The following is a 27,543-nucleotide window of genomic DNA, read 5'->3' as shown; positions in this document are numbered from 1 at the left end:
GCTCTTTCGCTGCGTACAGCACAGGGCTCGTCGACGTGGATGGATGGATGAGCGAGGGTCGCAAATTTCGACAGTTTTTAAAATTTGCATACAACTCACCAACGGTCAGGTTTGTTAACAGTGTTTAAATAACACTCCATTTAGGACAGTAAACAACTGAGATACTTTAAAAACCTTCTAAACATGCTGGTTTCGTGGTACAGTCGTCAACTCGTATGACTTAACAACATGCCCGTCATGGGTTCAAGCCCCAAATGGAACGTGCCGCCATACGTAGGACTGAATATCCTGCTATGGGGGGGAGGGGGGTAATCCATAAGTCACTGAAAGCCAAGCCCATAAGTAGTACAGGCAGGCCTTGACCGGCGACGGTTGTTGAGCCAAAGAAGAGGAAGAAACATGCTGGTGGCGCGCCATCTGTTGATGAGTAGCTAGTTCCCTTTTCATCGCTTTGAAAGCGTTTACCTTCTCTCTTCCTCATCTCTCCCATGCGGCACATATGTCTTAAATGACTTCTCAATGGGGTTCACACAATCTCCAAATTTAACTCCATTTAACAGACACTAAATAACTGCAGCATTTAAAAAATGCAAAACAGCTGTTGCCCAAGTTCCGCAGATGCACTAAACGACTCCTACGGGGTCTAAACGACTCAAGTTGTTGGGCTAATAGGAATCCTACTGGTGCATTTAAAAATATAAAAACAGTCTTCAGTGTCTACTTAGTGGAGCAAACCAGAGAAACTTTATAGCTTTAGATACATTTTTCTTTTTTAGATATTTAATTTTCTACTCATTTAAGCTTAATCTGTGGAGGTTGTTATGTGGATTGGATTATACACACGCTTTTAGGTGCAACTATATATCAAGCTGAAGGCTAAAGTTAAGCAGTACTGAGCGCTATTGTTTCTATTCGTGCATTCCTTATTTTTTCCACCAAACTTTGCAATGGCATTTAGTTTTTTTTTCCGTTACGGTCAAACGGTGTAAAGTTCGATCAACGATTAATACACTTCCCTTCATATACTCACTGATTGGACTGCGTCCTCATTCCACTCGCTATTATCTCTTTGGAGCACTTGAATCGCTTACCTTCATTGTTTAGCACTTTAACTTCCACACCCGCTTCAAGTCACGTTACTTCCGCAATAATATAAAAAAAAATAATCGGAAGTGTTTTTGAAGTTAACGATAAGCGTATAGTCCTTATCTAGTCCAAACAGTGCCCAATCAGCTTTGGTGTACACTTTATCAGAAAAGTATGTATCGCGATAATAAAGTGTTACATCAATGTTGAAGAGGATAAATATAACAAAAAAAAACCTTACGACGATGCACACAACGGTTTGTAGGAATGTTTTTTATGTGTGTGGATCCCTACCAGCATTAAACGGCTTCTTAATAATTTCTTGCTATAATTAATATAGACAAAAATTTTTGAGAAGCAAAATTAAAGTCGTACTTTTTCAAAAACCTTTAAAATTTCACTAAGTTCACCCCTCATTATCAGGATGCGAGAAATATGTATCTCATTTCTTCTTTAATTAGAGCTATCAAAATGAGTTTGATATATTAACACCTTTCAACGGGTTGGTATTTAAGAACTGAATAATGCAGACCATTTTCAATAAACTGAAATATCTCAGGGTTTGACACAAGAAATCAAACCACGTAAATCGTGCTATCGAATATCATGCTCATATATGGGAACAATAAAACAGTGCAGTGTGTTGAAGACGCTTGTGAGGTTTGCTTTTGGCAGTTGCAAATTCAAGTTTCAAATTCAAAGCGAAATTTTTCAATGACATATTTCAAAGGCATTTAAATCCACTGCTAAATACCTTCAATTCGCCCGCGATTACAAGTCGATTAGAACGCATTTAACGGAAATTTGCAGGTAGGATAAAGAAGGAACATGGAGTTAATTGATTATGGTTTTTTTTTAATAAAATATGTGAAATTACGTGAAAATCAAGAACGTTTAGAATTTAAAAATAAACACACCTATAAAAAAAACACAAATCGTGTTGTTTATTTCATTGATGACGCTTTGCTTGAAAATAAATGGCAAAGAAAAAACCAGCATCCGGCAACCTGGCTTAAGGAAGCTGATTAAGCGCTATTTAGAAGGACCAGCTGGAACGTTGATACTGTTTTACTACTTTCATTCAATCAGCGATCTTTAGCGTACCGAAATTGACTGCTTAAGCAAATTTGACTTTTTGAGTGTTTGCATTTGAGTGTAGTATTTCAACTTTTAACAATCGTATTGCCATTTTAGTTCTAGCATAACTGATGCATAACTTCAATGCGAAACCATACAACAGTACATGTGGAAGAAGAAAGCTCTTACAGCGAGGAAAGCTCCACAGTCTAGCTATATCTCCAACAGATGGCACCACTAGCTTTTTGCTATTTTAAAAATGCGCCAGTCGTTTACCGTCTACTAAACGAAGTCTTTTTAGATTCCTTTTAGGCTGAGAACTTGAGTCGTTTAGAACCCGTTTAGTGGTCGTTTAATGGATTTGTGGCACTTGGGTACCCAAGTGCCACAATCCACTAAACGACCACTAAACGGCTTCTAAACGACTCAAGTTCTCTACCTAAACGGAATATAGAAAGACTTCGTTTAGCAGACGGCAAACGACTCATGCATTCTAAAAATAGCGAAAAATCTGGTGGCGCTCTCTGTTGGTGGGATACCCCAACCAGTTGAGCTTCATCGCTTGGAGGAGAGCTTTCTCATTTCCTCTGTACTGTTGTATGGTTTCGCATTGAAGTTATGCATCGCTAGAACTAGAACGGCGATACGATTGTTTAAATACTAAACTCCAACCGAAACCACCAGTACTGAAGCAAGTGAGATTTGAGTAATGGTCGTTGGTGTTGATACCCACGTATCTGACCACACGACCATTCATATAGATTTTTGCTCAGAAAGTTAGAAGGCTATATAGGTCATGATAAGATGAAACTTGTCGAAACACATTGCAAGAAAAGGATAGCAATATAATGATGAGTTGTAATACGCCATCTATTGATCAAACCAATGAAGCTGTGGAGCTTTCTTTTTTTTCTATGGATATTCAATTTTCCAGTCGTTTAAGCTTAATCTGTGGCGCTTGGGTAAAAAGCATTTTACAATTGAATTCAGACTGTACTCACCTCTTTTGTTAAGATTTAACACACTATTCGAACAAAATTTTCAAGATATCTTTGAGGAAAGGCCGTATTGCTGAATAATATTAAAAATTATAATATTAAATAAAACGCACTAAATATTAAAAAAATAATTTTCTCACTCACTGTAAACGAACTACTTCTACATTTACGTTACGCACTGTTGATCGAGCTGTCACAAAACTGTCGACCGGGCTTTACCACAGTACATTTTCCGTTGCAAACTGCGCCACCTCCGTCACTATTCTTTGTACTCGTTTGTTTTTTTTTTGTAGGAATTTTATTTTTCAGACTCTTTGTACAAAGTGCCAAAGCATTTGCCTCGTAAATCGGTGTACCAGCAGTGACCATGGCATTGTGCAATCCGTTCAGTGTTGCCACGGGAGAATACAAGAACAGTCAGCCGTACTGCCCAGGGGAGCCACTATTTCCAGCGTATTCACACGCTGCGGATAGTAGCACCAACAGCAGCAACAACAACTACAACAGCAACGTGGGTGGTCTTTCTGACTTCAGCTACAACTCCATCACGACCACCCCCACCGATGCAAGCATTAGCACCACTGCTATCTGCGCCGCCAGCACTCCGCTGTACGAAGCAGGGTCAGCTCGCCGTAAGCTGTTCAAAAAAACGCCCAAAACACAGCAGCTCTCCAAGCTGGCCAGTGTGCTGAAACCGTACAGCTCCGGTCTCGCGTTGCACAATGTACTCAGCCCAGCCATGCCGGAGATCACCGTCGCCAAGCAGCGGGATCTTGAATTCAAGGCGGAGATCGTCGTCAATGCGACCCGATACGAAGCGATCGGGCAGAACAAAAAGATAGCGAAAGCTAATGTGTCCGAGATGGTGCTGCGTGACCTTTGTTTGCAACATTTGTCGGCCCGGGGCGACGAGGAGCAGCAGCTTGACGAAGTCGAGCCAAACTCCTACGAAGCGTTGCTGATGACGAATGTGACCTCGTTTGCCGTCCACAAACTGCTTGAGGAGTGGAACGCGAGCCTGCTGGCTGTGAACTGGCAGCCGACCGTTTCGAGCCCGACGGCCGACGGCATCAAGATCCGGTCCCAGCTTCCACCGAATCCGACCAGCTACGTTCCGACCTCGCTGCTGGTGTTCATGGTGCCGCAGGCGAAGTTCGAGGATGATGGAGTAAAGATCCTCGGGTCCACGGATCAGAAGATCTACAAGGCACGGGCACGGGTACACGAGCAGTGCTTTTTAGGCACGGGGTCGTCGAAAAAGTTGGCCCGCGTGGCGGCAGCAAAGGACGCGTGCAAGACACTGTTCGGGGTTGAGTACTAGAATTTGACGAAATTATTACCTCCGGAGGTATTTGGCAACGAAGTGGAAAGGAAGTGTTTTTTTAGTGTTAGATACACTATTAGCCTTCTCGTCTGGATTACGAATACGAACTACAGTGACGAATAATGTTTATCGTTAGTTTTTACACCAAATCCAAACTGAACTGAAATTCAATTTAAATAAAACTTTACCATCACGTATGAACCGACAAGTGTAAAGAAGCTTCAACCATTTCAGCACGCAAAGAAAGATGCATCAAATCTGTTCAAACCCTCGGACATTTCATATGCTTACCATTGCCTACCGACGAAAATGATCCTAGTAGCCTGGGGTAACAAATTGTGCCCTGCATAAACTATCCTATTGAGCAATCCCTGCCAATATCAAGCTGCATAGGGTATGTGTATGCCCTTGGTTCCACGTCCTCACGTCAAGTATGGCGAGAAGCATTTCAATTTTCATATTTCCCTACCGTATTAGCATAATATTTGACTTGTTTTTCTACCATTCGTACGATGCGCACTTGCATGCGTACGGAGCGAAGAAGGGAGGATACAACGAAAGGCGAATCATCTTCTTAGCACGACGTGCTCCTCTGCCTGAGTGCATTCGAAACAGACACACACGCACACAAACCACACTAACCACTCTAATCTGTGTTGCGTCTTGGGAGGAAAATTGCGGCCGGAAAGAATACGTAGGACTTTTAGCGGTAAGTACTAGAGAGTCACGTGTGCCTAGTCTTTTTGTGGGAATTTACATGTTTTGAGCTAGGTGAAGTTGAAGCACATGCCTTAAGAATTGGCGTATACGGAGAAGAAGGCTTGCGATGTTGGAAAGGAGCTTATAGGTTCCTAATAAATCAGAAGCTTTATTTAACGGTAAGATTTTTGCCCTATTTTTGCACCTTGCAATTTGTAGGTTGAGACGTCTCCTCCAAAGACACTCCACTCTTTTCTGTCCCTAGCTTTGCCAATGAATTGCACATCAGTATGAACACGTGTGCATAGCAATGGCACGTTTTAACTATTCGGCTACATAGAGGTTTCGGTGGGTACCCAACGACGTAAGCAAATAACCAGAAAAGTAACATGAACAGCAGTTTGAGATTGAAGCGTACAGTTGATCGATGTACTATATTAGTACTAACATTTCGAGATTAAGCAGACTTTCGGAGGGCTCCAGCTCCTCTTTCTGCTACTGAAGCTCTTGAAGCTCTTAAACAACTCCAGATATTCCTAAGTTTAAAAAGGCTCAAAGTTTATTTTAAGAACAAAGAGTTCCAGGGATGATAGAGCAGAAATATTTACTTACCTACCCCGCACTGCAAAATTGTCCAGAAATCGCTGCTGATCTCGCGCCTTCGTGTGCTAATTTGTTATCCCATACTTGATGCCAGACGCCACTATGCCATTTTCCTACCCGTACTTGGGTCTACCATGCTCCCTCTGTCTTTGTAGAAGAAATTGGCCAGAGACCCCGGAGCCAGCGCTTGATACTAGTGGAACTGGCCATATTCTGTCGCAGTTGTATCCTGATAAGTAGTGCGCCGGATCCATCAGTTGGTTCATGGCGAGCTACGTAAAGGATGCTAGAGAATTCCATTGTATTCGATGGATAAGACCCATTTATTCTTGATGCAGGTCGTCTTGGGTGTGTGTATGACTCGGACAGTTCCTCTGAGAGTTTTCCGATGCCCCACCATTTGCTCGTTTTCTTTATTACAAATATTCGAGTAGAATTATCTTATAGATACTTTCGTCCCTCTCAAACCTGTGTTTGGGTAAGAGGTGGAACTTATCATCATCATTTAAGGATTTTACAGGCTTGGTCGTCCGGCTCTTCCATATGTTCCGCGGAGCAAAATGTCTAGCAAAAATGTTAGAATTTCGGTGGCAGGCAAGTTGAATTTTTACAAAGTGTTTATTCGGTCTGGAAACGTCTACTTGCACAATCGTAATAGAAAGATAGGGATCGCTAATTAATACAAAATTCAAACGCATCATACCATATTCATTTGCGGCCATATTTAGCCATTCACGATATTAGTCTTTATTTGCAGGATTTATCGCCCCACCGTTTGTCGATCGTTTGTGGCAGTCTTTGGGAAGAGAAGTACCCACAGCAATACCCAGCATGGGACGAAGATGAGCGATACCATATCGAACAGCCAGTTACCATAGATCTAAAGAATAAAAGAAGAATTTATTGAAACAAAATTATACCAAGTACAGCAATGTGAACTTACCATTGAATCCACCACAGAGAACGTCAGTGCATCCATCGTGGCTGTAAGGGCTTTGTTAAGCATTGGCTTAAAAGCTAGCTCGGGAAACAGATACCACGTGAGAGCAAGCAGCACGCAGTACAGCACCACCAGCGGGTTTATCAGCAAGCAGCACAGACGGGAAAGGCTAAAAAGTCAACACAAAAACAACTCGTTAATGTAATGTAATTTTCCCTAATTTTCACACGGCTTTTTCCGTCACTTACAACATCGCACCACGTGATGCTGCCGGTCGGATAAGAATAATGAAAGGTACGAGCAGCACGGAAAGGCTGAACCCGAGGGAAAAGTTGAGCATTCCCACCGCCAACAGTACGGTGCCGAGCTCGAGCAGTACGGCCACATGTAACGCTTCCCCGTTGATGCCGCTCAGTGAACAGAACGCCGGAAGGGTAAGGGCCACTACCAGTACGGCCACGAACAAACTGAACAGTCCGAACTGTGTGGAGAGCTCGGCCTCGTGTAGATAGTGGCTTACGGTTTTGCTTTGTGGCAGAAGCACAACCAGCGCACCGATCGTATGCGCTACCAGCAGGACGATCCCGACGGAGAAATACCCTATGTCGATATTTCCAGCCTTCTGTTTCGTTTCTACCGCATCCGTTTCCTCGCTCTTTTCGGTCTCATCATTGTCCCCGGTGTAGTACAGCGAGAGGTAGTGGATGAACGCTTTGATTAGCAGCGCACCCGCCATCAGTGCCAGACTGGGCATGTAGTCGCCGATGGATACGAACCGATCGTTCGAGACGAGCAGATAGAAGAAAAAGCTCTGATGAAAGCGCTCCAGCAGATTGTTCAAGCTGCGGCTAATTCCCTCGATGATGCGCAGCATCGAACCGACCTCCTGAAACTGCTGCTGCTGCGTCCGTTCCCGCTTGACCGCTTCGAGCGTTAGCGCTTCGATGCCGTACTTGTGGAAAAGACCATGATTTCCCGTCGGTACGCCGCTCGCCTGCGAAAACACCATCGACAGCAGGTTGAGCAGCTTGTCCTGGTAGCGGAAGGATCGTTTCGGGCTGGAGGAGGATTGTTTGTATCCCGCTATTATGCCATTCTTCGACGAAAGTTTCTGCACCAGATTGTGAAGGTCCAGATTGGGAAGCTGTCCGTTGAGTCCTTCAATTTTTAAGTTTATATGACTAATGTCCAAACTTTGCACTTCCAGATTGAGGGCTGCTTGGATGGAGCCGGCCCGAGCACGCAACAGTCCCGAATCGAGAATGCGCCCCTCGTCGCCGCCATGGTACGCCTCCAGCCAGGCCTGCATTCCCAGCTGCTCCTGCTCGGTGACGAGGAAAATAATGTCCTTCGCCCAGTACTTCTTGCGGCGGGCAAAATCGGCGAACGCGAGCATTAACGGCACACCGGCCGAAACGTCCGTGTGGACGGTTTCCGGTGGCCGATAGGGTACGCTTATCACAATCGCTTCTGTGGATGCAATGCGCGGGGCGCGCAGTATGCCGTACACGTTTTCACCTTTAAAGCGCTACAAGAAAAGAGGGGAATTGATGTTGAAAAAAATCACACCGAAGGAGAAACATTTTCATACCTTTCCACCCCCGAACGGATAGTTGAGCGTAAAGTTGTGCGTGTGTGTCTCCAGCCCGAACCGTCGCATCTTTGCCAGCAGCCACGGGTACGGCATCCCTTTCGGGTAGTTTTCCCGCTCCCGTTGCAACTCACTGGACAGCGATTTGACCAGATTGACCGTTTCCATCTCCAGCTCGGAGTTTACCAGTCCCGGCAGTAGCGCATTCTCGGAAAAGTAGGTGCCGGAGTTAAAGTTGGCATCCGGCAGGGCGCAGAAAAAGCCAACGCCCAGCAGATACAGCGTCAGACAGATGGCCGTATTGTAGCGGACCAGCTTGCGGCAATATTTAGCCTTTTGCGAAATGGATGGATTCGTTAGCAAACCCATCGTGCGCGTTTATCGATAGGTTTCCGGCGCTTTTTTCCACTCCGTTCTAGCCGGTGTGCACAAAAACCATGTAAAAACACACCAACATTGGATGGGAGGGGGGACAATTCTGTTTTCAAAACAGAAGATGACAGCCAATGGAACAATCCCTTCGGGAACGGAACCGAGCTCACTGTGAAACGTCAAACCGGCAGCCGTTGACAGTTTGAAATGTTTTGAAAGCGCCAGGGAAGGAGCGCTGCGTCGTTTTCCTGTGCGTGATTTAGAATCGAAAAATGTTTCCCGAGCTACGGGAGTGTATAAAAGCGGCGCAGGATAATCTGTACCGAGGTTTCATTCCGACGGACAAGGCCGGTCTGCAATGGCTCGACGTAAGGGAACATATTCTTCCGGCAAACGGTTTTGGTTCGTTCTGGAAATCATTCCCTCCGGTTTACATTTTCAGTCCGTCTGTGCCGATCTGCATCGATTGCTGCGATTCGTCCACAAGCATCTGATCTTCGACGGAAACGGTAATGCCGGCACGCTCGAAACCTGCTTCCTGTGCATCTCGCAGATCGTCATGTGCATCCGGTGGCTGGAGAAAACGATCGCAGTGGAAATGGAAATGCCCACTGGCAGTTCCCGCTCGCAAGGACTGCCGCAGGCAAGACAGTGCTTTCTGGATCGAATCATTTGGTGCTTGGAGCGGTTGAAGGCCGTACTCGAGACAGACGACGCGCCGGAAAGTGTAACGGATTCCAACTTTGTCAGCTACCTTGACCTGGCGCTGAGTCTGATCGCTCCCTTGACAGTGGCAAGTGACGAGGGGTGCGGAGAGGATGAGTACGCAACCCGGTACAACGAGGTGATTGTGGAGAGTGGCCGAATTCGGTCCGTTGTCGAGGCGCTCATATCCCAGACGTTTAGCTTTTGTAACGTGCTGCCCGAGGAGGATCGGAACCGCGTGACGGGCTTCTGCCAGAAGGTGCTGAAAGAATGCGTGGCCCTGGAGCGGGATAGTGAAGGGAAGGATACGAGCGACAAGAAGCTACGGGTCAGCGTGCTGGAAAGTGCCATCTACCAGCTGGAAACTCACGTAAACGAGTGCCTGTTGCGGCTCGTGTACGACACGTTCGGGGACACGGATCGCACACTGCTAGCGCAACTGCGCACCCACATCGCGGGCGTAAGCTGCGAGGAGCAGATCGACGAGCTTACCAAACCGTTCGACAGCTTCGTGGAACGGTTGATGCAGATCGGGCTGTTTGCGATCTCGTACGCGGACAGTTTAAAGATAGCCTCCTCGATACGGAGCTGTTTGGCGTCGCTGGAAGCGCTCGACTCGTACCTGATACCCTCGCTGTACCTCGGGGCGGACCGTAACTCCATACTGCTCGAACGCCACTGGCTCGAAGAATCGGCCAATCTATGCCGGCTGGTGCACAAGATTATCGACACGAATGCATTTGCTCTATCTTTGTTGGAAATGCTGGACAGTGCGTTGGATGCGTGGCAGCAAAGCTTTAACCTGCCCCAAGCACTGGAACTGTCACGAAAGGCGGACGTATTTTTGCAGCATCTCGAGCTGAACGCGTCCGAAATAAAACTACACGAGGAGCGGATTAGCCTCCATTTCGCGGACTACCGTACGATGGTGCTGGAATGTCGTGCGATCGTGCAGCGCGCGGAAGGGCCCGATGCGAGCATTGACGCTTCGCGCATCATCAAGCGGTTCCGCGTGCTGCAGGGGAAATTGCGCAAAGTTCAATCGGCCATCAGCACACAAACGAAGGAAACGCGGATGGCTCCCGCCGAGGAGGGTGCGTCATCCCCGGGTGAGGAGAATGGCACCTCGCCCGACCGGCACACGATCGAGGCAAACGTGCGCGAGCTTTTTTCGGCCAGCCAAGCACGGCTGTCCTCCACCAACATTCTGTATCGAAGCCGACGCGGTGAACCGGGCAAGCGACGGTTGGAGGCAGCATCACTGCTGGAAATTAACACATTCACCGATATTATCGCTCACCGAGCACGGGATCGAGCCGTTACGACACCCGAAAAGGGTTCGGTTCGGCGGAAACCCTTAAAAAGTAAGAGCGCGATGGAAATACTGTACTGTACTGTTCTAATTTATCTGGATTATATTTACAGGAAACAGTCTACGGGTGGCAATGTTCAAAAAGCAACAGCGCGATCAAACGGCGGAAATGTATGAGAGTATTAAAAGTGACATTGATCTACAGATTACCGGTAAGATGGCATCTGCCGCTTACTTTCTTCCTAATAGGCATTATATTTAATTATTTTTTTTTGCATTTTAGAAATTCTCGACGAATTAACGGATTTGTCACACACCTTCTCAACGCACCCCCCGGGTAAGTCAATGTCCACCGACGTACAGCAACCGCCAGCGGCGCCAGTACGCAAATCTATCACCAACGAGGAGATAGCGATCGTGGATGATAATAAAATAAGAATCAATATATACACCGACATATAGGGATAAGGAAAAGCCACATAATCCTATACGATAGGAAGTCGTATGGATTCGGGGAGCAATAGGGCCATGCAAGGGGGTTTGATTAATTACGACAAAGTATTAAGTAGACTCAGTTTAGACGGTTCCAGCGGTGAACCATCTAAACCTTCTTATTCGTCGGTTGAACGCACCATTAAGACAGGTTAAAGTGAGGAAAACTGTCTTAGGATCGAAAAAAAATCTTGATAATATTTAAATAATCTAAAATTCGTTATAATCTTTCGAATAACATCCTTCTGCTGTTTAGTTTCTGCTGTGTCTCATTTATTCCTTTTTTAACTCTAAACCTGGACTTTTACCTAGAATCTCATTTTATGGGAGTAACTTGTTTAGGAGGAAGAGGAATTTTTAAACCAGTTTCCCCAATGTACCCATTATGCATTTCCGTTTCTCACACAGCCATGTAACAGTGACCACATATACCGACACATTTTAATTACAAAAACTATTTTATTTTATTAATTTTCTACACGATTTTAAGTTTAAAAAAAAAGTCTCATCTTACGAAATCGACCTTACATCTAAGGAATGTCGCAATTAAAAGAAATTGTCGTATAAAGTATTTTATATATAACCTATAAAAAGTTACACACTTTCCACCAGGCAGACCGTAGCCTGGGAGAAATAATGCACCGCGGCTTTTACCACACACTGACGTTGAGCGAAATGTTTCTGTGGTGTGAAATCTGTACATTTGAGTATAGTTTAATTAAGCTTTAAAAAATGCATTTCCGAAATCTAACCATTCTCGCCTCAGTCTGTTCTGTACGTTTCCTTTTATGCTAACGTTCATTTACTAAAGCCGAAATCGACATACGCTAGCATCCGCAGTGAGATTTAAAATATATATTCCGAAAATAATCAGCTATCACACACAAATTGCCCTACTCCACTTTTTTTTATCTTAAGCGCGGACACGTATTGTCTATTGCGGGGGTATGCTTACGTGACTAAAAGGGACTTGCAGTAAAAAATGCAGCCAACTGTTGTGTCGCTTCCGTTGGCACAGTGAAGGGAGGGATCGATATCTTTTGTTGGTTCTAGGGGATGCTACGTTGAACGGGACGCAATAAAAACGAACACATACACACACACACAAACTAGTAACTAGCAAACGAACCAACCGCACCGTAGCGGGTCATGGACGCCTGTCACCATTGGGATGTCTCTGTCGGTTGCTCTTACCGTGTAAAGGCAGTGTAAAAGATGTACAGCAACATGTAGTAGCAGATATACCGCAGGGTCAGTTCGTTTGCTACCAACCGTCATATGAGGTGTGTAATGTAGGGATGAGCGCCACCTCCACCACCGTTGGTGCCATTCGTGGTCGTTGGCGTGTTGGCGGTCGCCGCCGTGACGATGGTCGGCGAACGCATTCCAAAGTTGGCGGGCGGTGGCATCAGCAGATGGTTCATGGACGGCCGGTAAAATCGCAGATAATGGATGTACCCTTCGTCATCCATGGTAAGAAATTTGCTAAACTCCCGGTTCATTATCAACCGCTTCGCCCGGCCGATCAGCTTGATGCAGGAGAGCAGATGCGGCTTGACGGTGGAACCGCGCTTGTCGAACCACTGGGACGACTCCTCGAACCGTTCGCCCAGAAAGCTTCGGCTCACGGGACTACCCACGACCGGGGTCGAAAAGCCGGAATGGTTGCTACCGTACGATCGGCGGTTCTCGCTCGGCGATGACACGTGTGCACCGTCGGGTACGGGCGCCGTTCGGCGCGTGTTAAACCGACCGGACAGCCGTATGCTGGTGACACTTTTGCGCGGCTGATTGTTGTACAGATAGTCGACGCTCCAGAAGACGATCTGATCGCCGACGCTGACCAGTATGTGCGGTGCGCTCGGGTCCGTCCAGCTGCTGAAGTACAGTGCGGACACCGGGAACTGGTGCGATTCCAGCACGCCCAGCTGCCGGTTATGCTCCATCAGGTGCAGTATAATCCGGCCGTCGTGGCATCCGATCGCTAGGAACTCGCCGTCAGCCGATAAGGCACAGCTGCAGATGACGGTCGTTGCAGCGTGGTGACCCACGTCGGATGGCATGCTGTGACTGCTGCTGCCGCTGACACTTTGGGGCGGTTTCACTGTCAGCAGCATGTCGAACGGGGCCAAATCGAACGACTCAATGGCGGCCTGGTGCAGTCCAAGATGGTACACGATCCCGTCGGCCGTGCACAGTATCAGTGCGGCGCGAGGCGGTGGCCCATAAACTGCCGCCCCGTACGTACGCTCCATTTCCTTCTGCACTAGTTCCAGTGTTTGGTTTTCAAAGTCGTAGATCTGCAAGAAAGCAAGACGAAATATGTTAATCTCAATGAATGATTCAAACATACGGATCAAATGAATCAATTGATGTAATTTGACCGACTTCCGATGCGGATAATGCGCGGACGCCTTACCTGTATCGAGCACCGATCGCCAATCAGCAGCAGATAGCGATCGTACAGCAGGTAACAATTGCGCACCGTTTCGCTCAGCTCCAGCTCGACGCGCTCGTCCACGCAAATCCTACATACGCCCTTCCCCGATGCCACCAGTATGTCCATCGCCTCGAGATCATCTTGCCGTACGCGACGGAAACATTCCAGATACGTTATCTCCGTACCCAGTTCGAGCACGACGTGCACCACAGCCGGATCCGCATGCCACTGGGTCATCCCGAGCAGCTTGCCATTCTCCAGCCCCACATAGTACATCGATCGTGTTTTGGCCAGACACAGAACCGGTGCGTCGATCGCACTGTTCTGAAACGTCTTCTCGTGCGACACGCCACCATCCTCGTCGTGGAGCAGCGTCTGCTGCAACCGACAGTACCGATCGACCGTGTTCAGCTGCACCGGATCGTCGTCCAGCGTGGCCAGAAAGGCAGTCGTCCCCTCCAGCTGGTACTGATCGCTGACCGGGCCGAGCGGCAAGCTGTACAGGTTCATCGCATGCTCCCCATCCTTCGAGATGGACGCGAGCAGCACCTGCGACATGCCGTCCTCCATCAGCACGTCCAGATCGACGATCGAGTGGCTAATGTTCATGCGCCGGACCTCCGCCCCATCGCCAATGTTAACCACCGAGATGCCCCGCTCGGTACCGAGCACGAGAAATCGCTTGTCCTCCGTCACTACGCTGCACGTGTTGGTGCACGCCTTGCGCTCGTACACCGTTTTCGCCTGGCCCAATCCGTACGATTCGAGGGGTCGCAGCCGCACCTCGTGCGTGCTCACGAACAGGAAACCCTCCGGCAGCTGGTACACGTTTAGCGGCGGCTGCTCGTCCACGAAGCACGACTCCACGCTCGTCGACATCATGTTGAACACGATGCCCCGTGCCGTACCGTCTTCGCTTCTGACCAGAAACAGGCAGCGTCGTACCGCGCCACCGTCCGGTTTGTCCAGGTCGCGGAACGGTTGCAGCAGGTACGCGTTCCTGATGTTCGTCGGGTGCTTGATGTCGGGCTTCTCCGTCCGGAACACGGAGCTGTACACCTTGTACACGCACAGCACGCCCGACTCGCTGATCGCGATCAGTTCCGTGTGTCCGGATCGCTTCAGCACGCTGAAACAGGCGAACCCGCCCGTGATCGTGAGCGTCATTTCCGCTTCCCGTGGCGATGCCTCCCACATTCGGTAGTCGGGCCGGTCGGGCGGGTTCTTCGTGGACCACACCTTTATCAAGCCGCGCCGATTGAGCGCGACCAGAAACTGGTTGATGCGCTGCACGTCCTTAATCTGATCGCCGTCGCAGCCCTTGAACGTCATCGGCGGCAGCTCGTACTCGACCGACAGATTCCACAGCTGGATGTCGTTGTTGGCGAGCGACACAAACACGTGGTTCGCATCCTGGAAGCGGACCTTGTCTGGTCGGTGGCAAAGCTTTATGACTGACGATTCGAAACAGTGCACGCTGGAAAGACAAAAATCGAATTAAATGTTACATGACGCCATCTTCCGAGGCGATCCAGCACACGTCCCGAGCACTTACACATCACGTAACCAGACCCGGTTCTTGTACCGATCCACCTGCTGCTTCGCTAGGTTGCCGATATGGCCGGGAAAGTTGAGGGCTCGCTGCAGCAGGCGCGTATCCTCCGACAGCAAGCATTCCGCCGCCATCAGGAAATCGATCAGCGAATCGATGATCACCTCCCGATCGTCCACCGTCGGAAAGATGTGCTCCTGGTACTTGCGCAGATCGCCCACCGTGTTGGGGAGGCCGGCAATGCGCAGCTTCTGCTCGAGGAAGCCAAAGTCTTGGTACAGCTCGGGAAAGAGATCATGCTCGCCGGCCTGCTCGATGTGGTAGGCGATGTGGAAGTGGAAATAGTCATCGTTCGGGAACACGTTGGTCAGCTCCAGCTCCCGGCGGTTGGCGAGATTCTCCCGGATGCTGTGAACCGTGGTGGCACGGTGCGTACACCAAATGGGAAAGAGCACAATATAGATTAGTCATATAAAAAACAAACACAAATTATACTGCAAGCGTTCGATACCGTACGATCTCGTGTCGTTAGTATGGAGCTGGAGCGTTACAATTAAAGAATCGTTAGTTCCGCGTGCACGCGTGCGATAGTTGCTTGCGGATATGTTCTGAACGGAGTGTGCATATACAGTGGTGAAAAGCGTGCAGAGAGACGTACCTATAGTTTTGGAGTAGTCGGCGATGCAGATTGACCATATTGGAGCCGGGCGGAAGCTTGATATCGTTATAGCAAATGTATTGCATTATGTAAAACATCTTACTCTTGCAGACACGCTTCTCCAGCAGCCCGCTGCGCTCCAGCCTCGTTAGAAGCGCCTCCGTTGTGTCCTTGTCCAGCTCCCAGTACATCTCCAGCAACTGCATACCGTGGCGTGTTGGGTGTGAGAGGAGCATGTCAGTATTGAGGTGCAGCAAATGGAAACGTGAAAAAGGGGGAAAGTGTTAGTTAACGGTTACTCCTATAACTCTGTGCCACGGTTGTGAGGGTTAATGGACAGTAGTAAATGGTTTAGTTGTGGTTAGCGTTGGGTCGCGAGCAAATGAGCGTTCTTTAAGTGAGTGATGAACGAAATTTACGAAAACTTTCATCACACCGCTCATTCAAAAGACTGCTGCTACTAGACCCAAACACTAATCAGTGACTTAAAATACTTAAAATAAGTTTAAAAAGAAAAGCATCATTACACGCAACGACATTGGCACATTGTCCCGGAAGATCACCAGATCGCGGAAACGCTGCTGCTCCTCCACGCTAAACTGCTCCAGCGTCGAGGCGATCGTGCGCGACACCCGCTCCGGCCGCGGCATGCTAAAGTTCTCCAGATTGTCAATGTGCTGCTGCCAGTTGATTGGCACCTCGTGCTTGCACTCCTCGCTCATGCGCAGCGCGATCAGGTTGATGAGGAACGGGTTGTACTTGCAAGCCCGACACAGTTCCGTCGCTTCCGGCGGCAGCATGGTGTTTTTCTTCTTCAGCGCTCTTGCGAACAGCTCCAAACCCTCGGCCTCGGTGAAGCCCTGCGGAAGCATCACCACGAACCGCTCCGACTCGCTGACCGCGTTCACCACGTTCGTGTCCTTCGTGATGACGACCGTTTTGCACTTAAAGTCGAAGTCTTTGATCAAGCTCGGCCGGTTGACGTGCGCCAGCACCAGCAAGCTTTCCGACAGCTCGTTCGCGAACGCCTGCGTAAAGGTGCGCTTCCAGTAGTCGATCTTGTTCGACGGGTAGCTGTAGTTGTTGCCCCGCTCCTCCTGCTTCACCGCGTCGCCCAGCTGGACGCGCAGCTTTTCCAGCAGCTCCAGTATCGCTTCCTGCGTGTTGCAGTACGCCAGATCTAGGTAGAAGATTTTGTAATTCATCTGCGTCACCACGGTGTAGTCTTCGCAGGCGTGACAGACGAGCGTCTGCTTGCCGGTGCCGATTATGCCGCACACGAAGAGGTACCGATGCTCCGCCACACCGTGCCGCAACGACATCAGGTGCTTGTGCATCGTCCACCTGAGCTTCTGCCGGTACACGCTGATCGATTCGTGCGAGGGCATAAACGACTCGTTCCGGTACGCCACGTATCGGTTGTACTCCTTCGTTTGCACGCCCCGGCACTGCTCCCAGCGTTCCACGATCCAGTCGTAGTACAGGCGGAGCGCGTCCATAAACCGGGCCACTATCTGCGAATCGCGCTGCTGCTTTTCCTCCAGCAAGGAGAACATTAAATCGATCTGAAACATTTCGTTCGGCTCGTTGGTAATGTCCATACACTCGTCGTTGTTGAACACGCGCTGCTGCTGAAACTCGTCCAGCACATCGTACACGTCCAGATCGCGCATCATCGGGCGGAGCGACTTGAGGGCGGTAAGGTCGTTCATCTTGAGAGTGTGGGTGGAAGTTGGACGGGAACGGATGGATTTCTTTTCCTATGTGCAATAGTTATCGATGAGTGCTGTAAGGGGGAGAGAGAAAAGAAGGACAACACATTAGGTAGATCATGATTGTTTTGAAGGAATTTGATATCGTTGCGACCTTTAATCGCTATCGTATGATGAGGGCTAACGAAATGGAAACTATACGTTGTACATGCAATGAAAGTGCTTTTAGATTGTAGATTCAGCTTATCAGGCTATTGACTAATCACACATACTTGAAGTTTACCGCGAAGATAACATGTGCTTGATTGACATAGGTTTAACATGTCACTGGAGAGAACTATCAACGGAACTGAGTCATGAATTCTTTTCAACAAATATCTATGCGGTGTTGAGATAATGAACAGGTATGAACAGTTGAAGATTGCTCCATTTACAACAGTGTTCAGAAGAGTATGGAAGATTGGTACGGTAATCTACTATTCCGCCCACGGATTTGATGATAAAACTATATTTTAATGGTTCAGTTATCATTTTTTCTCGGATTCTATGTAAGAAGCTTCGAAGACATTTTATACATAAACTTCAAAAATATTCTAATCTTTGAATTTAAGTGTTTGATATTGAAAGACCTTGGTCAGTTGTATATTTATTTCATTCTCAAATGGAGATAAATTTAAAAAAAGCTCAAAGTGCGTGTTTCTTTTGCCCTGCTTAAGTCCAAGTCCACACAGGTTGAGTCCCAGTATGCAGGACATATTATGCTGTCTATGGCACCCAATCAATAACTCATATATAGCCAAGGCGATCGTTGGCTGGTTTGATGGTTTTAGTTGACCAATCCGGCTGTCCAGTATCGCTGCCGCCTAAGTGTTTTTAGCACATCTTCTTTAAAATCGTTAAATAAAACCAATTGAAATTCTAGTTGAAAATCAAGTTGGATCAAATTTGGATGAAATCTATCGCAAAATTCCACTATAAAACTGCTCGATTTTGCTCTGCGATTTGTTGAGCTCTATAAGAATGAACAAGACTCGTTTTAAAAGAACTAGGGCGTAGTTGAATAAATTTCAATATCCTATGATTCCAATCCAATACAAGTTTATCATCAATTGACAATATTCACTAATGTCTTGATAAATACGTATCCAACTGTATCCCGAGGACAATATTTCAAGTTGCAGTATGAAGATTGCTTTCGATCTTCAATTATGGAATAACACAACATCTTTTCACGATAGGGAGTTTTGAACAACTTTCGACAACATTGGTATATAGCTTTTCTATATGCTTGACGTATACTAAGGGATTGGCGGCAGGTTTCAGGTTGGCGAAGAAAAGATCTAATTGATTATGGCATAAAGAGTGTCTCTAGTAACCATCTTAGGATTCACTTAAGGGAAGTCGCCCAAAACATAATCTTTCCTGGGTAGAAAGCCAGTATTGCACAAAATCATATATGCTAAGTAGAACGCCTCTTGATGTCTCGATGGATGTCAATACTTCTCCTCAAGATACCGCTAGGGTATCGATCGTTACTATAGTTGTACAGGACCAGTATTCTGTTCTTAATACATGGATTTTGTCCAAATCTGACAAGCCGCGACAGCCCACACATGGGGAAAGGATGCCCTACAGTCTATTTTAGTCGATACCCAATATTTTGTGGAGATACTAAACGAAGAACATTTATTCTAACGAGTTATGCGAGCTGTAGTATGCTTTTACCATAATGCGTAACATGGCTATGGACAGGGAATTAGATGAATCAGTTGCTATCAGTTGCAGTAGACCTTATTATTCCAGAAGATAGAAAGACCCAAGATGACGAGAGTTTAAAGAGGTAGCAAGATGTAAAGATAAGCTGGAGACGACGTGTCCGTGATCGATTCCGGGCAACGAATAACGCAAGGACAATCCAGTCTGAAAGTCACGTATTCTACACCATCTTAACGTTGTTTATCGACTGGAAATGGTAATATCTCATATCAGATGAGTTTGATATCATCCACCAGAACAAAGAATGATCATCAGCTGAGCTTTATTCCACTCCCTGTTCTAACTCAAAGTGCGCAACACCGTGCTTGTATTCCACCACTTCAGCGAATACCACACCGTTCTAATAAAGAACAGCGGCTGGTATGACCACCACACAACAAGGCCGCTCATGGCGGTATTGCAAAATCACATTCTAGCATGCTCCTAGCATCGCATTGCCCCATGGCCATCGTTTATGTAGCTGAGCCGTACACACGACCCGAGCGTGTATGGAGCCGCTCATGTTCCGCTCAAGTTTGTCATCAAGAAGCTGATGACTACCAAATATAGCTGAATCCGAAAAACCTTCAAACAGCCACTGAATGGGGACAGTTTCAGAAGCGAAAGCAAACATACCTTAATAACTATCGATAAAGTCTAAAATGTGTTTTCAATTTAAAGCTAAAAAAAGCGTTTAATTGTTTCAGAACGAATCTAACGATCACTTCACCTTCAATGCAATTGAGCATACAATCCAATTCAACATCTTCATTGTTGGTGCAGTGATTTCTATCTAATACATTGTTAACACGCGCTTGAATGAGATGACATTGATGACACCCCTTTTTGCGAACGACACGGCGATCGTGCGATCGATTAAACTTTCCCTCCTATTAGCATTGCGTCTTACAAGCAGCACAAAAAAAACGAATACAACTTTATAGGCTGCGGAAATTAAAGTGCGACAACACACTTCTCTCAATCACCTTTGCCGGGTTACATTATATGGGGTCGTTACTGATGATGTTTGAGTCGCGCTTGATAACGACCAGGGCGCAATAAAATCCAATTACTACACGTACGCCAACGAATCGCTCGCGAGAGCGCTCTACTCAAGCAGCTATGATGAGTCAGTGCGTCATCGTCGAGACATTCTTAATCGAACGACAAACCTGTTCCACGAATGAAATGGGTCGATGCGGTAAGGGAAGCAAATAATATTCTAATAAATGGTTGAAATTAAACCATAATATATGATATTTAATTGCTATTTTAACATACGGACAGAATCGCGTCATTCACTGGAGTTGGAGTTCACCGCATCAGAACATTGGTTGCTTCTCACAGCTCTCACACAGCTGATAAAATAATGTGGTTTTTATTTACCAATTTCCCAAATTAACTCCTATCTCACATCATTTCACTCAATGCCAGATGTCCGCGATTCATGTAAAAACAACAAAATCTCATCGATATATTTACCGACACGGCCAAGCAACAGCGAGCTACTTCAAACTGTTTGTTCAAACAACAGTATCGACACTAGCTAGCCGCTACACGGTTTGACCATTGGAAGACGAACCGGTCTCTACACACGACTTCAGCTGTGCTTTCACCTCCTTGTGCTGTCTTCTCCTCTTCCAGCCAGTATCACAAAACCAAGACATATGCAATGCGCAACATTAACTTGCACACACAGCAGCAGCGCGCGTTCAAAAAGATAAGCCCCCCCGACAACGATCGTTTGGTCCACATAGCCGTATGCGAATGATACCCTCAAGAATAACAGAAAAAACACACACAAGCACACACTGGACACCCTTCCATCAGAGCGGTTAGTTTCGCCCGTCGTTTGAAATAAAACTGAAAAAAACGCACGAGAAGTTTCTCCCAAAGGCACCTTCATTAAGGAGGAAGATCTTCTTACTCCAGTGAGGATCGAGTCGTTCGGTGCAGTCTTTCTCTCGATCTGCTGGTTCCGATGCACAAACGAGCACAATTTGATGCGCACAAAACATAAAAAGGCAGCGTACGTACACAGCCTGATGGACCTGACATCGAGTTGGGGTTGATGTGAACGAACTCCGGACGCGTGTTTGGGGGGTTTGTTTAAAAATATCTCGATCCCCTTCTGCGCTACGATCGCAGATCCTTCTCTTTATGCGCTAAACGTCACCATTTTGAAGCACTTTATCTCAGTCGCACACGCACCACAATCCGTCTCTCTCTTTTGTAGTTTGAAGATGTTTGGTGTTTCAATCCACGCAGCAGCACGCATATTTGCATAAAAGTTTGAAACGTGCTAATCAAACTTCTTCTGCCTCGACTACTACGAACGGTTCGTCATTTTCGGCCATGAGTCAGATTTGAGGTGAGTTAGATAGCGATCTTGAGCAGCAGCTTAGAATGTTGATTCCCCAAAACGTTACCATTCTTACGTCACTTGTTCGCAAAAACACACTCATATGGAACGACACAACACAACATCGGGCCCATAACGAGCGGAGGCACCTGCCTTTAATGGAAGTTGGGCCAACAATTATCCAACATTTTCGTTGTAAAGGAAATTCCACACGACACGTCGCGAACAGTGAGTGGGTCACTGGGGTAGGCTCTATTCGAATGTTGGGCTTCTCCTGCCAAAGCACGCGAAGGAAAGGCCACCGGTACAAAAGTGCACCGCCAGCGTATCAAACGTACACCCATATATGGGGAATGGCAAAGGGACACTACACACAACACACACCGCATAGTAGAAGAAAAGAAGAAAAACACACAAAACCGTGCACGAACCCTTCAGATTAGCGGCGTGATCACTGCACTCGATCGCGTTACCTTTTTTGATGCTGCACTTGGGAAATCTACTCGGGGTAGAAAAGTGGCGACGTGCCGTTACGGCTGTGTGACACACCGGACACACACACACGGTTTTTAATTTTGCTGTGCTTTGCTGACAACGCGAAACTGTCCAGCCGAGCCTACTGCTCAGACCTCGCAGCTCACGGACGGACACTTTACACGGGGAGCCTGCTGCTCTCGAGCTCCATCCACCAAGGCACACGGACTACGACTGAGCGGTAGCAGAGACCCGCACGAACACGAACCATCATCGTTTGAAACACACTCCACCAACACCAGCACAACGACATGGCCATCATCGAGCATGGTAGTTGGTGGGAGAGGGGAGGGAAGGGTTTGAAGACCACCAAGAACTGGTTTAAGTTTTGCACAGCGCCCTCCGCGCCTTGCCCTTACGCGCTACGCGGTTTCCGTTTTCTTTTTTATCGAAATGTATGGCGAAGCCCCTACAGACAGACTCGTTCCGGGTGCGGTACGGTGCGGTGTTGAGCACATATATGCTTGTCTGTGTTTGATCGTGCGTATCCGCGTCCAGTGAGGAGGGGGGCTCATTCCCATACACCCTACTGCTGGAGCAACATAATGATGAGCACAAACAAAAATCGTTCCGAAAATCAAACCAGTGCCGAATAAAAGGCGTCTTACACTGCTGCTCATTGACCAACCTTTCTTTGTCCCATGCGTCCCACCGGTTTGGGGGGCAGGTGTATCGATGTTTTCGGCACCAAGCATCGCTCGGTGCGCACAGGTGAACGAACTGCGGCGCCACCCACCATCACCCCACAACAATGACGACAGTTGACACAGTGCTGGCTGGCTGGCTGTTGCATTTCCGCGGCGGTTTTTCGGTTGCGCGGCCCCCTCCTGTGGGGATGCAATGACCTGGCGCGGCACAGTTTTTCTTTCCCACTGTCAAGGACAGCGGACCTGCGCACCACAATGTTTGTGTGTGTAAGCAGGGAAGAGCGCGCGCTTTATTCCATTCAACAGCGTACCACCAAAACGTAAAGCGACCAAAACGAAACACTACAATGCAGTGCATTGTTTGGCGTTTAGTAATGGAAAAAGGGAGGGAATTTTATCGTGATCGTGATTTTACGTTACACCGCTCAATACACCACTACGACAAGGTGGTTGGTAGCTAAATAAGAGAAGCTTTCGTTTCGTTATCAGGTTTTTTTCTACAATAACTCGGTAATACAAACTAAATACCTTTGCGGTTACTTTTTCCTGGAGTGTATCTTATCTTATCTAGATCTATGCATTACTATTATAAAGCCTTCCAAACAGCCTAAACCAGGGAACCAGGGCTTTGCTACCAAAAGAGCCATATTCTACAAAAACGTTCGCAGAGCTCTACGTGAAGAGCCAAAAAGATAAAAGAAAATAAAATGTTTGAAACTTGTATGAAATATACGAATGGCAAAGAGCCACATGCGGCTTGCCAGCCGTACTATGCCGATCGCGAGCCTAAAAGCCTCCAAAACAAATAAACAGAGTTTGAAAATAATAGAGGCGTAAAAGCTTCTTAAAAGTTTGACTAAACCATGGATCGCTTAGCGAAAATAATGAAAAATATAACACTTTGTAACATAACCGACATAAAATACTTGAACAAGTAGTCTAGCCAACTAGCGATGAGGCTCGTCATCTACCAACGTTCACTCGACATGCACTGAAGTGAATTACATCCACGATGTCCTGGTACATTTGGGATACAATGCCGTGCTGCATTTGAGAGCATGAAATGTACTGAAGCCAATGTGTTAAGTGGCGGCATTAATTTACGAAATAAAAATTCATTACTTATCATTGCAGGTAATTATTTAAAAAAAAAACATACAATGCTGAATAAGACATTATTTTCATAAAGAATTATTCAATTGTTATCGTATTAATCGTTAATCGTAAAGGGAACATAAACTTTGTTTGTCCATTTTCGGAGTTTGTTCAGGAGCGTTACAATGTTTTTTTTTTCTATGACAGTTCTGTAAGAATATTAATAAATCTTATCAACGACCCATACAAACTGGGTTTTATCAACGACCCAGGAAATCTGAAAAATGTTTGTTCGATACAGAAAGGAGAACTTGTTGCTTGTTTGGAAGCTGTGTTGAGCGTAAAGCCAACTTAAGGTATCCGTCAAATAACGCAAATTAAAAAGCGCTGAGCATTTAGATGAAGCATTAAAGCAGAATTTTCTTGTGCTTTTTTATTAATAAAGCCATAAAAAGAAAGAGCTAGTTCAACATAAAAATTTAAACGATCTCGCCAGTAGATTTGCAATCTCCTTGGAATCATTCGCGAAACGATCTTTGTTAACTAGACGAGACCTATAATTCAACCCAATTAATGAATTAATTACCGCCACTTAGCAACTAGCTATTTGTAATTTAATACACAAGCAGTTAAACAACCACGCCACACAATCTGCCATCGCAAAACGCAAAAATCTCACACATGCTTTTGCAAAGTACTACACCGCCGACGGTTGATTGAAACGTTTAGTAACGGAACCGTATCCACGGTATCGGATGACCGTATCATAACACCGCAAACAGCCACACGCGGTGGAAGGGTGGTTTCAGTTCGAATTTCAAACGACGGTAGCACCTAACCGCAATCCCGCGGCACATTCATTCCTGCGTGTTTTCCACCCCTTGGCACTCAACAAAAGCCGTACGAGCGCATTGCGAGACAAAGAAATGTGGGCAAGCACGGATATTCACCACGGATTCACCATCACCAACAGTATGCGAAAGACATGCCCCAAGATCACACACACACATTCACTAACCTTTCCTTGGTGATGACACACCGGTTGCGCGGTTATGTGGGAAAATGCACCGGACAAACGAAAAACTGCGCCGGAAACTCCCGTCTGGCCCCCCCCCGAGAGGTCATGGGCGAATTTCCCACAAACTAGTGCGCAAGCTAGGAAGCTAACAAATAGAACTGTGTCGGTCGTTCGCCCCTGCATGCCGGCACCGGGCCGAGGGGTGGTTTTTCCACTTTTTCCACACGTGTGACAAAAAAACCCCTTTGTTTGGGCAGGTCAGTAACACGGTTAATGTCGATCGTGTCGAACTGTTGGAAGCGTTGTCGCTTACAACACCGCTTTCTCAACCACTTACTACACACACGTCGTCCATCCCAGACACCACGAACGACATAACTTGCAAAGGAAGGTGTACCACCCACCCCGAGCTGGAAGATCCGGTTATTTGGGGTTTTTTTGCCGCACTTACACATCAACACTTGCGGCGCCCTGAATGCAACACAAAGCCAGCCAGCCAGCCAGCCAACGTGCTGGGGGATGATTTGCCTTGTGGTGGGGAGCCATACCGTACCGAAAACGGTGCTAATGATGAGGGTGAAGATGCATTTCTCGTCTGGTTGTGGCGTTTGTTTTTGTTTGTTTTTGTGTGTTGTTACAGACGGAAGGTCGTTGCCTTCATGGTTGGGTGATTTTTACCGCCACCCAGTCCGATGCAGGGTGGCAAAGTTACGGCGGCATCTTTTTTTTGTGTGTGTCATAGATTAGCTTTGTACGCCGAAAAGTGTCTGAGGGTAGGTCAGTTATGGTTAGATTAGATGTTTTTTCTCTCCCTCTCTCTTCCTCCCATTCGTATTTTCTTTGCATTGTTCAATCCGGTGACGAATGACTAAACGTCACCGAACCCGGGTCGACGGTGTGAATGAACTGGGTCGTGTTGCCCGCATAACAACGACTACCGGTTGAATGTGGCACATTGGTTCGATCCGGTGGGCAAACTCGTCTATGCAGGGCAGAGGACGGTAACCTTTTGCATATGCACAAGGTCTTGGAGGTAGTGGATTGAAATTATATTCATTTTCATTATATTCATTTGTTATTTCTTCAGCATGATTTTCAACACTTCATGGATCTATTTCTATCGTTTTTTCACCGGGGGTTTCTAGCCGGATCCCATCACCCGTTGAAGTGTTGAAAACATTATGAAGGAATTAAAAAATATCATGATGGAAATGAAATATCATATTGATATGGATTAACATCTTACACGCAGTGAATAACAATGTTTGCAATCGAAACTGTCTTGGAAACCCTGTATTCTACTTACCGGATTTCTCCAGTCAATATCCAATGTCCCCAACATTTTTCATTGTTTGCGAGATGGTTTTCAACAGTAGTCAAATGTTGTAGTTTCATTAAAAAAAATCAGTCCTTTCGCATGATGTTCAACACGTCACAATCTGAATTGAGTTTGACAGGTCTTTGTGATGTGTTGAAAATCATGTGTAAGAACTAAAATGTTATTGTGATACCTCGCAAATACCTCGCCATGCCAATTGACAGTGATTTGCGAAGGCGCATGAGGGCTCGCACACCATACAAGTTCACAGCCCTCGCATTAAGGAGCTTGCGAGCCTAGACAGTTTTTTCGTCCCTAATTTTAGCAGTTATAATTATAGCACCCTGAGAGTAGGTATAACAGTGCAAATTGTAGCATACTAAACACCTGAATTTTGACATTATATTTTGCAAAAATCCACAAAATTGGAAATAGAAATGTTTTTGACGAAAAACACCTCAACAAAATAAATATGAATGAATAAAGAATATTTAAAATACCATAAGATTTCGAGCAGATGATACTACTCGTAACCCTCGCAATGTTTGACGGGACAACACGTGACTGTTGTTGAAAAACATCTTGCAAGCGGTGAATAATGGTGTTCACATTCGAAAGTGATTGGAAACCGCCTGTAAATTTTGTCGTGTGAACAAATACGAAAAAGCTTTCATTCGATTTTATTATTTGGATAGCATAATAGTAACCGTATCTGTTATAAAATACAACATTAGGCTTGAATGAATGTATAATATTTTTAAGAATTGCCTTTTTACCAACTATGCCTTAGTTCAGCGTTTGTTATCATAATATATCTTCTGCTTCTTCTTCTTTGGCACAACAACCGCTGTCGGTCAAGGCCTGCCTGTACCCGCTAGTGAAGTGAGCTTGGCTTTCAGTGACTTATTGTTACCATAGCAGTATAGTCAGTCCTACGTATGGGGGCACGGTCTATTCGGGACATGAACCCATGACGGGCATGTTATTACGTCGTACGAGTTGACGACTGTTTCACCAGACCGGCCCATCATCATAATATATACTTTTTCTGAAATTCTTATTGAATTTCTTGTACAGCAATTGTTCGCAGTACGCAATACTCCATATGAGCGAATTCACAGTACGTGATTCCCCTAAGTTTGACAGCTTGATGTGTATATTTATTTATTTTAAAATATTTTATGCTCTTTTTAAATTTCACTAATGTTAAATAAGTTTATTGCCTCGAATGTATGCAAAATATTCTTGTTTTT

At 46.4% G+C, this 27,543-nt stretch overlaps 4 protein-coding genes across 4 annotated transcripts; 2 read left to right on the top strand and 2 right to left on the bottom strand.

Moving 5' to 3' along the window:
• Positions 1–3,243: 3,243 nt before the first annotated feature.
• On the top strand, positions 3,244–5,208 carry LOC120955193 (uncharacterized). Its single transcript, XM_040375798.2, has one exon. The coding sequence runs from the start codon at positions 3,529–3,531 to the stop codon at positions 4,480–4,482; it is 954 nt and encodes a 317-aa protein (XP_040231732.2). The 5' UTR covers positions 3,244–3,528; the 3' UTR covers positions 4,483–5,208.
• Positions 5,209–6,386: 1,178 nt separating this feature from the next.
• On the bottom strand, positions 6,387–8,780 carry LOC120955192 (glycosylphosphatidylinositol anchor attachment 1 protein). Its single transcript, XM_040375797.2, has 4 exons — positions 8,319–8,780; positions 6,976–8,255; positions 6,731–6,896; positions 6,387–6,667 (listed from the first exon to the last, which is right to left on the bottom strand). Exons 1-4 carry the CDS (start codon positions 8,685–8,687, stop codon positions 6,548–6,550), a joined length of 1,935 nt encoding a protein of 644 aa, XP_040231731.2. The 5' UTR covers positions 8,688–8,780; the 3' UTR covers positions 6,387–6,547.
• A 104-nt stretch (positions 8,781–8,884) lies between these two features.
• LOC120955191 (serendipity locus protein alpha-like) lies at positions 8,885–12,506 on the top strand. The gene is made up of 4 exons (XM_040375795.2): positions 8,885–9,058; positions 9,133–10,759; positions 10,821–10,919; positions 10,991–12,506. The coding sequence occupies exons 1-4, from the start codon at positions 8,963–8,965 to the stop codon at positions 11,167–11,169; spliced, it is 2,001 nt and encodes a 666-aa protein (XP_040231729.2). The 5' UTR covers positions 8,885–8,962; the 3' UTR covers positions 11,170–12,506.
• On the bottom strand, positions 11,639–26,314 carry LOC120956220 (uncharacterized). The gene is made up of 6 exons (XM_040377593.2): positions 26,279–26,314; positions 16,377–17,609; positions 15,850–16,049; positions 15,195–15,599; positions 13,619–15,116; positions 11,639–13,499 (listed from the first exon to the last, which is right to left on the bottom strand). Exons 1-6 carry the CDS (start codon positions 26,312–26,314, stop codon positions 12,474–12,476), a joined length of 4,398 nt encoding a protein of 1,465 aa, XP_040233527.2. The 3' UTR covers positions 11,639–12,473.
• Between the last annotated feature and the right edge of the window lie 1,229 nt (positions 26,315–27,543).

This window comes from Anopheles coluzzii, chromosome 3, assembly GCF_943734685.1.
Source record: "Anopheles coluzzii chromosome 3, AcolN3, whole genome shotgun sequence".
NCBI classification, from domain to species: domain Eukaryota; kingdom Metazoa; phylum Arthropoda; class Insecta; order Diptera; family Culicidae; genus Anopheles; species Anopheles coluzzii.
The sequence above is the reverse complement of the archived record's forward strand: the minus strand, read 5'-3'. Positions and strand labels throughout refer to the sequence as shown.